The 10,213-nt window shown below is 52.2% G+C and overlaps 1 protein-coding gene across 1 annotated transcript in view; it reads right to left on the bottom strand.

Annotated features, from left to right (window-relative positions):
• The window catches only part of GREB1 (growth regulation by estrogen in breast cancer 1), an 82,120-nt gene that overhangs the window by 40,227 nt on the left and 31,680 nt on the right, over window positions 1–10,213 (bottom strand). The window contains exons 7-11 of the mRNA XM_010852079.1: window positions 9,184–9,312; window positions 6,258–6,371; window positions 5,579–5,722; window positions 3,669–3,854; window positions 293–643 (exon numbers count right to left, since the gene is read on the bottom strand). Of these exons, the coding sequence (XP_010850381.1) occupies window positions 293–643; window positions 3,669–3,854; window positions 5,579–5,722; window positions 6,258–6,371; window positions 9,184–9,312 (924 nt within the window). The remainder of the gene's footprint in view (window positions 1–292; window positions 644–3,668; window positions 3,855–5,578; window positions 5,723–6,257; window positions 6,372–9,183; window positions 9,313–10,213) is intronic.

Genomic DNA, 10,213 nt, shown 5'->3' with positions numbered 1-10,213 from the left:
GGGGGGTGGGTCGGGGAAGGCGGGTGCGGAGGGGTTTCCCTGCGTCTATACAGACCCCGAACTTACCCTCAGTCTCTCAGAGAAACCAGAAATGTACCACCTTTCATTCCAGGAGGAATAGCATTTTCCAGAAGCATGCTATTCAGGGCACATCAGGGGCGGCTAAGTGTTAACTGCAGTTACTAACCAGCGCTGATGCAAACCCCAGGCCCTCGAGGGGCCAACAGCCAGGTGGGGGTTGGGGGGCTTCTGGGGGTTACCAGAAGCATCTCAGTGGAGGGCCCAGCCTCACCGGTGACAGCAATGCAGGAGTCGATGGCGGCGCTGCGGCAGGCGCAGATGATCACCACGTAGTTGGTCTTGGCCAGCTTGCCCTCGATCAGCAGCCGGAACATCTCGGAGAGGCCCTCGGCCAGAGAGTAGGTGCACTCGATGATGTGCACGCTGTCGTTGCAGGAGCTGGCAGCCAGGCCGGCCAGCCAGGGCAGCTGAGCGGAGGTCACCGGCGCCACAGCCCCGGGCACGGGTGGGAGGGGCGGGGGCGGCGCCTGCTGGTACTGCCGGATCTCCGTTAGATGCGACTCGCGCCACGACCGCAGGAAGATCTGCTCCAGGTCCTCCATCAGGGGCACCTGGTCCGCCGCTGGCAACCACAAGGCGGGTGGGAGGGGCTTCAGCGCCTACCCCGCCACACCGTGGGCAGTGCTGGGGATGCGCTGTACCCCAATGTCCACCTGATACAGTCTGAATGATCAACATCCAAAATAGAGGGAGGCTGCAAATACAGCCCTCATCTCATCAGCCTAAAAGAACCAATATTTTTGAGTGCTTCTCAGCCTTTTCTCCCCCACGCGCTGGAATTTTTTGTTGTTCAGTCGCTCAGTCCTGTCTGACTCTTTGAGACCCCTTCAGTACACCAGGCTTCCCTGTCCTTCACTATCTCCAGGAGCCTGCTCAAGCTTATGTCCAATGAGGCAGTGATGCTATCCAACCATCTCATCCTCTGTCGACCCCTTTTCTTCCTGCCCTCATCTTTGCCAGCATCAGAGTCTTAAATCACTGTAAACTGAACTGAAAGTCCCTCAGTCATGTCTGACTCTCTGCAACCCCATGAACTGTATCCTGCCAGGCTCCTCTGTCTGTGGAATTCTCCAGGCAAGAATACTGGTGTGGGTTGTCATTCCCTTCTCCAGGGGATCTTCCCCACCCAGGGATCGAACCTGGGTCTCCCGCATTGTGGGCACATTCTTTACCATCTGAGCTACCAGGGAAGCCCTTTTAATCACTATAATGGGTTTAAATCACTGTTAACGATTGTGGGGAAATGACTTCAGGGTGTGTTTGCCTCCTTACCATCATGCCAGCATCCAACCACAATCATGACGTTTACAGCTTTCACACACAGCATTATAACCAGGCACGTGATATCCCATGACTTGAAAGTGCCATCACAGACTTAGCAACACTGATCTGTCATTGACCCTTGCATTGCTTCTGAGTAAGCACCTTCAAAAATACTTCTGCAGGACACAGCTTTATGTAAAGGACATAACTTCCTGAGCCTAAATGGACCTACAGAGCTGACTGGTAACACATCATCAGACTGTCTCCAGATGGTCTCAATGTGACAACTTACCATGACATTAACAAACCACAACAACCTGGCTTCTACTGCACCCCTAGTTCTAGTGGATACCATCGTTTGGGTACTTATCATCAACTGAATTGAGAAAAACTCCACTTGTTTGATTTGTTAACTTTGTACTTCTTTGACAACTAGTGAGACTGAGTATTTTCAACATTTTTCCCTATTAGCTATTTTCTGGTTTACATGTCAGAACTTTACATTTGAGTGAGCCATGGAAAGAGAGCCACAATTTGATTTAGAAAACGTGTCCCCATCCAGCTACACCCAGCACCAGCTGTGGAGCCTTGAGCTATCTTAGGATACAGCTTTCTGATCTGAAAAAACAGGGATCACACCACTTCCTCATGGGGCTACGCCAAAACTGGATTAGATAAGCTGTTGTATTTCCTGTCTTTTTAAAGTTTTTCCCTGGAGCCCACAGCCCCTTCCAGAACCACCACCACCCATCAAAGCAACTGAGAGAGCTGCCCACACTCACCATGCTTGTCTCCTCACCTCCATCCCCTCTGACCCATTCCAGTATGGGTTTTGTCCCCACTCTCCTCATATCTCCACCCACCCGGGTTGCCAGTGGTTTCCACATGCCCCAACCCAATGGTCAATCATCAGCCAGTCCTCAATTCTAGGCCACTAATGAAATGAAGTCAGATCATATCTGAAACTGAAAGTCACTCAGTCGTGTCTGACTCTTTGCGACCCCATGGACTGTAGCCCACCAGGCTCCTCTGTCCAGGGGATTTCCCAGGGAAAAATACTGGAGTTGGTTGCCATTCCCTTCTCCAGAGGATCTTCCTGAACCAAGGATTGAACCCGGGTCTCCTCCATTGCAGGCAGACTCTTTACCTATCTGAGCCACCAAGGAAGCCCAGATCGTATCTGTCCCCTGCCTGAAAGCATTCCAGTGCTGCTATGGACTGAATTGTGTCCCCGTCCATTCATACATTGAAGTGTTAACCCCCAATGTGACTATATTTAGTGAGAGAGCCTTTAAAGAAGTAGCTAAGGTTAGGTGGGTTCATAAGGGTGGGGTCCTAGGCCAATAGGATGGGTGTCCCTATAAGAAAAGGAAGCAACTTCGGAGTTCACCCTCTGTCCCCACACACAGGCATGAAGGAAAGGCCAGGGGAGGACACAGCCATCCTCCACAAGCCAGGAAGAGAGGGCCTCCCCAGAACCCCACCATGAGGCCACTCTGACCTCGGACTTCCAGCCTCCAGAACTATGAGAAGATAAAACTTCTGTGGCTTAAGCACAGCCTGTGGTATTTTGCTACGGCAGCCTGAGCAGATAAACACAAGTTGTTCTCACCGAGTCCGACATACAGACTCTTGACCTTAGCCTGAGGCCCTGCCGGCTCTCTGACAACACCCTCACTCTCAGGCTCTCACTGGGTGGCTGCCCTGGCTCCCGCTGACCTGGGGCGCCACGCTCCCACCCACCCCTCGGCCCTTGGCCTGCCCCCCCGACCCTGCCTCCCTGAGATCTTCACAAGCCTGGGTCCTCCTCATCACTCAGGTCTCGACTCAGAGACGCCTTTCCCGACGACCTGAATCAGCCCACAACCACCCACCCCACTCCCATTGCTTCATTTCCTCTTGTTTACTGTTTTTCTCTCCCACTAGAATCCTTGAGGGCAGAGCCTTTGTGGTATTCCTGCTATATCTCTTCACCTAGAATGGCAGGGAAATCACTTTTGAAAAAAAAAAAAAAAAAATTTATCTGGTTGCATCAGGTTTTCATTGTGGCACGTGGGGTCTTAGCTCCCCAACCAGGGATCGAACCCACGTCCTCTGCGTTGCAAGGCAGATTCTTAACCACTGTATCACCAGGCAAGTCCCAGGAAATCTATTTGAATTCTCACTGCCATCCCAGCCCCTCAGGTGGTGACCACTGCAGTGACCTGATGACAGAGGCCGTCTTCAGAAGGGCTCTGAGTGAGGGTCCATGATCAGGCCGTGTGCACGTCCCTCCTTTAGCAATTATTCCACCAGTGGTTCCCGCAAAATGGGAGGGGACTCACCCAGCTGGACGAGATAGTAGACAGTCAGCAGGAGCTGCATCTCCTCCGAGATGGGCTGAATGGTGGAGGCCCCGTACTGCTCGTAGGCTCTGGAGATGGACTGCGAGTTCTGGTAGCACGTGTACAGCAGGGGGCTCACGACCACGTCATTCAGGTTGCCGCAGAGGTAGGGGAAGTTCCCGTGGCCTGGGGGAGGGGACATGGCATGGCTTGGCAACTGGCCTCAGGCACAACGGGTGGTCTCCACATGTGCATGCGTGCCTGCTCAGTCGCTCAGTCGTGTCCAACTCTTTGTGACCCCGTGGACCATAGCCCGCCAGGCTTCTCTGTCCATGGGATTCTCCAGGCAAGAATACTGGAGGGCGTTGCCATGCCTTCCTCCAGGGAATCTTCCCCACCCAGGGATCGAACCTGCGTCTGCTGCGCCTTCTGCATTGCAGGCAGATTCTTTACCACTGAGCCAGCAGGGAAGCCTGGGGGTCTCTGCATGCAAGGGAGTGAAAACATGCAAGCCAGCTGCACTTGAGGCAACTCAAGCTCCTCTGGGGAAATCTTGAACTCTCAGCCCGTGCTGGTTTGTGCACCTGCTCTGGTAACTGACAGGGGCTGCAGCACTTGCTTATTCATTTGCAGTCTCCACCTTTTTGGCACCAGGGATCTGTTTCATGGAAAACAATTTTTCCACAGACCCAGGGTGGGGGCGGGATTATGGTGTGGGGATGATTCAAGAGCAATATATTTATTGTGCACTTTATTTCTATTATTATTATATCAGCTCCACCTCTGATCATTAGGCATTAGATCCCAGACATTGAAGACCCCTGATTTAGTTCAATTTCTTATTTTACAGCTGAGCACATAAGGCCCAGAGAGAATTACTAAAGCTGCTCAGTCATCACCTGTGCCTCCCAGCCCCCCAGGACTCCTTGATGAGCTGAGTTAGGAAAATAAACCACTGTACAGATCAGAGACTCCAAACATTGACAGAACTTGACAAATGCTTCAGCAAATGGTACAAGATTAATTCTGATGGCAGCCCTCAGAGGCAGGACAACCCAGGCCAGATCTATTTATTAACTAGGTTATCCTCAGCAAGAAGTTTCACTTCCCCAAGCCTCGGTCTCTGCATGTGTAAAACAAGGTGAAGATATCAAACCCTCGTGCAATTGCTGAGATGATTAAATGTGGTAAGTGCCTGCATGGTATCGTGTACTCAGACGGCCTCCGTTTATTCACCAAACACACACTGAGTAGACGCCTGCTGTGTGCTGTGTGCAGACACCATGCTCAGCTCCAGGGTTAGATTGGGACACAGTTCACAGCCTCAAGAAAATTGTTTCCGAAACCTGAGGGTGCGCTAGGGTCCCCTGAAAGGCTTCCAAAAACACAGACTGCCAGACCCCACCACAGAGCCTCTGATTCCAACTCAGGCCTGGTTATGATTCTGGGATGGGTGGGCCTGGGAATTTACATCTCTACTGAACTCCTGGGCGATGCTGTATTTGCTGGTCCAGGAACCACAATTTGGGGAGCACCGCTCACAAACATTCTGGTTTATCAGAGGCAGCAAAAGAATTACTCTTAGGGGAAGGATGTGACATTTGTCATAAAAGAGGCACAAAGATGCTACAGCGGGGCCCAGATAAAAGGGTTAGAACAAACGAACAAGCAAATGGTCGTCACAGAACACGGCTGTCCCACGGAAAACAGTGATGGGCTCTGAACTTGTGGCGTCTGATCAGGGGCTACCTCAGTGACCTTTCTGCTTGGTTGTCTCATTGCCCTGGAAACGGCTTTAGAAGTTTTCCCAGGAGGACAGCTTGGTGTGGAGTCAGACTGGGATGATGTATCATGTTGTCTGTATCCCTGGGCTCCCCGACCTTCCGCCCCCGGCGCATTGCTGTACTTGCCTTTAAAGATCACTGGCTTGGCCTTGCATATCTTCAACAAGTTGTCGGGAACGGACACTGGTTCTCCGGAAGCCACAACGGGAAAGGTAACTGAAGCCGGTCCCACCAAGCCGACCTGGGGCATGCAGGTCACACCTGCGCTTTCTAGGGACACACCGAGAGCGTGAAGAGGATACGTCAGACAGGGCATCCACCTCCGGCAGACCTGACATCAGGCCAGCCAACACACCTGCTACAACGTGACCTTCCCTGCACCTCCGGAGCACCCAAGTCTGGGAACCACAGGTTCCTGAGTCAAAAGACCTTAAAGGTCACCGGGTCCCCCTTCCCCACTGAACAACCCAGTTTTCTCTTCTTCAATGTCCCTGCCAAGTGATAAGCATGCCTTTTAGAAAAAATTCCTCTAAGATCAGGAAACTCAATACTGTATAGGAATCCTGGGCTTTGTGAAGCAAGTCTAATACATGAGAAAGAGAATCTTTTGTTATACTCAAGTGTGCCTCCCTAGAATTTTCTCACCCATACATATGAAAGCATGTGAGGACACACACACGTGAACATGCACATGCTCATACACATACATTCACACACACACACACACACACACTCATACACACACACACACACCACCACCACCAGTTCTGGAGCCTTGCATCTGGGGCAGGGCTCCATCACTTACCATACTTGGCTCTGTGCCCCCCTCCCTGGGGGTAGCCACCATCCGAAGCTGATGGAGATTCTGGAGACCAGCCTTTGTGGCGTTTTTTGGGAGGGCCAGAGTTTGATAAGATACCTAGACAACGTTCAGAGTGTGAATTAGGCTGTCACCAAAGACATGCTTCAGCAAAATGTTCCCCTGAGCTGGAGAACACTTATTATTTTTTTTAAAGCACAGCTTTACAATGCATTTTAGCATCTAGTGCATTTTAGCTTCCCTAGTGGCTCACATGGTAAAGAATCTGCTTGTGATGCAGAAGAGCCCATTCGACCCCTGGGTCTGAAAGATCCCCCAGAGGAGGACATGACAACCAACTCCAGCATTCTTGCCCAGAGAATCCCATGGACAGAGGAGTGTGGTGGGCTACAGTCCATGGGGTCGCAAAGACTCGGACACGACTAAGCAACTAACAAGCAGTCTAGAGGAAGCATCTAGGCTTAAAGAAGTATCCTGTCGACCTCTATAAATGTTTCATTCCAAAGCTGTGTCAGTGTCTAAGCTTTAGCTCTCCGAGCCTTACCTCCTTCATCTTTACAATGGGATCATAAAACCTACTCTGAAAGGTGACTTGATCAAGACTAAAGAGAATATATGTAAGGCACAGAGTCTGAGGCCAATAAATGGTAGCCACCAAGTCCAGATCCTCATCTACAGTGGGTAGCCGTTCCCTTCTCCAGGGGATCTTCCCAATCCAGGGTTTGAACCCAGGTCTCTCACATTGCAGGCGGGTTCTTTATCAACTGAGCCACCAGGGAAGCCCAAGAATACTGGAGTGGTAGCCTATCCCTTTTCCAGTGGATCTTCCTGACCCAGGAATCGAACCCAGGTCTCCCGCATTACAGGCAGATTCTTTATGTCTGAACTACGAGGAAGTCCATCATCGTCTCCAAATTCTAATAAATTAATACTTGTTTCTGTAGACAAGCCCCAGCGGCAGTCAACCCACCACCGCAGTTTCACCACTCGGGGGCAGTACCGATCCACCTGTGCACCTCTCCCCACCCCAGCCCTGAAAGCTAATTTCAGGCTAAAAAAATCCGGGGGAACAGAAGCTGGTACCCACTGCCACTGATGAGTCATCCTGCCCACGCCAGAACAGCGTGAGCATGACTCATCATGCTCTGTTCTTGGATTCTTCAAAATACCAAGAATTGGTTACCACATTTTTGGGGACCAATCTGACACAAAATTTCCCTTACCTTTAGCGCTCTATGTTCAACCATGACGCATTATATAAAGTTTAAATTTTAAAACGCTTTACTCCTGGATGCAACCCTCTCCCAAAGAAATCAGAACCCCAGCATGTCCACACACCTCCCGATGACCCACTCCACCTCCCATCCCCTCCCTGAGCTCCTGGTGATTCTAAACCACAACCAGGATTGAGAACCACTGGTTTAGAGCAGTGTTTCTCCAAATATAGCCAGAGACAAAGCTGGACAGAACCAGGAGGAGCCTGTTCCAAGTGCTCCTGGGCACACCTCAACCTACAGAAGCAGATCTCCAGAAATGAAAGGAAACACTTGGTCACAAGCACCCCTGGTTATCCTTAGACGTGCTGCTGTTTGAGAATTAGTGCTTTACCCAAAGTTATTTTCACCTCTTCTTTAGACTGACTGAAAATGAATGAAACAAAATGAATAAAATGTTTAAAGACATGAAGTTCTTTGCTTGCAAAGAGGTTTCCCACAGGTGGGCTCCTCTGACCCCCACAACCTCTGCGACAGCTTCTATCACCTTGATGTCATTTAGAACTACATCTTCATTTCCCCAAACATCTGTCCTCAAGAGCAGGGAAGAGCTCCCACACAGACTGAGATGCCAGCTCCTCTAAAAGCCATGTTAAACTACCAGAGGAGGAAGGACAATGGGATGGAGCCTCGGTATGAAGGCAGAAGGTCTGCGGGTGTTTTCTTCCTTTGAGGTGCTAACTGCCTCCACACGGACTCGAAGCTCCTCGTGCATGTGTCCTGAGTCACTTCAGTTGTGTCCGACGTTACGGCCCTATGGACTGTAGCCTGCCAGGCTCCTCTGTCCATGGGATTCTCCAGGTAAGAATACTGGAGTGGGTTGCCATGCCCTCCTCCAGAGGATCTTCCCCAAAGCTCTCCCAAAATGATGTCACCAGGAGCTGCCCCTGTGGACCAACCATTTCTGGCCATGTGTCCTGGTGCTGGGAAGGGGGACCCTATTTGGCATTTGGAGAGAGACAAGTCTTCACTGTAGCCCACTCCCTGCAGGCACTGCAGCACCCAGAACCCGAGCTAGGACAACGCAGAAAGGGATTCTGCACGTTTCCTACCTCCCCCTCCCAACTCTGCCCCCACCCCATCCCGTCCCGTGCAGGGCAGCATTTCGCTGAGAACCACAGAGCCCCCGAGTCCTTGTCATACTCCGTGTAGCTTCAGAAGCGGTTTCTTGAAATAGAGTCCACCCTGCCCACAGCAGGCCTCAGGCACGGGACTCCGAGGCTCCAGCCGTTCCCCTAATGGTGCAAGCCCACTCTCTCTACCAGCACCCATTGCATCCTCCGGTCCAGGCTCCACGGAGTAACTAGGCTCCCATGCGTGTGATGATAACCGTTCCTGGGAACGTCACCGGCCCACAGGAAGACAGGTTACCACTCGTAACGGGTTCCCACTGCATCCTGGCGCACACTCATCACCCAGATTGGGGGCAGAAGCCATGCGTCTCCCTACCCCCAGCACTGGGGGCTGGACACACTCCCAGAGATGCAGGAGGTGTCTGCTGATCCAGCCTGACTCTCATTCCAACTCCAGGAGACTCAGGGGCCCCAGCGTGGCGGCTCCCCCATCCCCCATCCGCCACCACCTTGGCCCAGAGCAGAGCAAGGCCCCCTCACCCTGAATAGGACGGTCAAGGTTACCTAAGGCCGAGGGACGCGGCACTGCAGACAGGCGGTTCTTCACCAGCGGCTGGTGCTTCGGGGAATCTTTGCCGTTGAAAACAGCCGGACCCAGGGCTGCGGTTAGGGCGGGGTGCTCGGAGGCTGGTCCTGAGAACAGAGACAAAGAGGGGAGAAGACCATGGGATGCTCGGGGAGTCCAGCAAACAGGATATGGCTCTCCCTCCGTTTAACATATTAGCTTTCCACTGATGCAGCCCGTCAAGGGTCAGGACTCTTGACAGAGTGATTCTGTCCCCCCAGCCCCCCGAAAAAGCAGACACACACAGACATGCACACACACACACACACACGTGCACACACAGGACACGTGCTCCCACACATGCTCCACTGAGCACTCCCTGTGAGAGAAGGGCCCGTGGGGGCCCCGGGATTCCAGGAGCGCCCCTGCACCTGCTCCACCCTCCTCCCACCCTCGCTCACCCTCCTGGATTCAGGGTCACGTCAAACATGCTCAGGAAAGCAGTTGGGTTTGCCGTCGCCCAGGGCCAGGCTATGCACAGGATCTGGGGCTCCCCGGGCCTCAGGAGGATTCTGGGGGCAATTGTGGGCTCTGCTCTAAGTCACCCACACGGGCCAGAATGATGTGGAAGGTACTCCAGAGTCAGGAGGAGCACAGATCATCCCCTATGTTGAGGGGCTGAAGGGCAGGCTCTGAAACCAGACGACCCCTGTCTGAGCCCCACGCTGCCTCGAACTCGCTGTGCAACCTTCCTGAACATTACACCTCCTCCCTGTGCATCCACCTTCTCATGTAGAGGATGCGGGTAATATTAGAGCCGCTGTGAGGACGATGGGAGTTAACAGAAGTTTGCAAGCAGTAAGTATTTGCTATCACTGTCATCACATTTAATTTTTATAATCACCCTGCAAATTAGACAGAAAAGATTCTCTCCAAGTGTACAGATGAGGAAACAGAGAGTCACAGAGTTAAAATGAGCTGCCCCAAATCTCTCAGCTAGGAGGCGGCAACGCTGGAATCGCACCCAGG

The sequence above is a fragment of the Bison bison genome, unplaced genomic scaffold, assembly GCF_000754665.1.
Source record: "Bison bison bison isolate TAMUID 2011002044 unplaced genomic scaffold, Bison_UMD1.0 scf7180017864307, whole genome shotgun sequence".
NCBI classification, from domain to species: Eukaryota; Metazoa; Chordata; class Mammalia; order Artiodactyla; family Bovidae; genus Bison; species Bison bison.
Note: the sequence above shows the minus strand (reverse complement) of the source record. Positions and strands in the feature narration are given on the sequence as shown.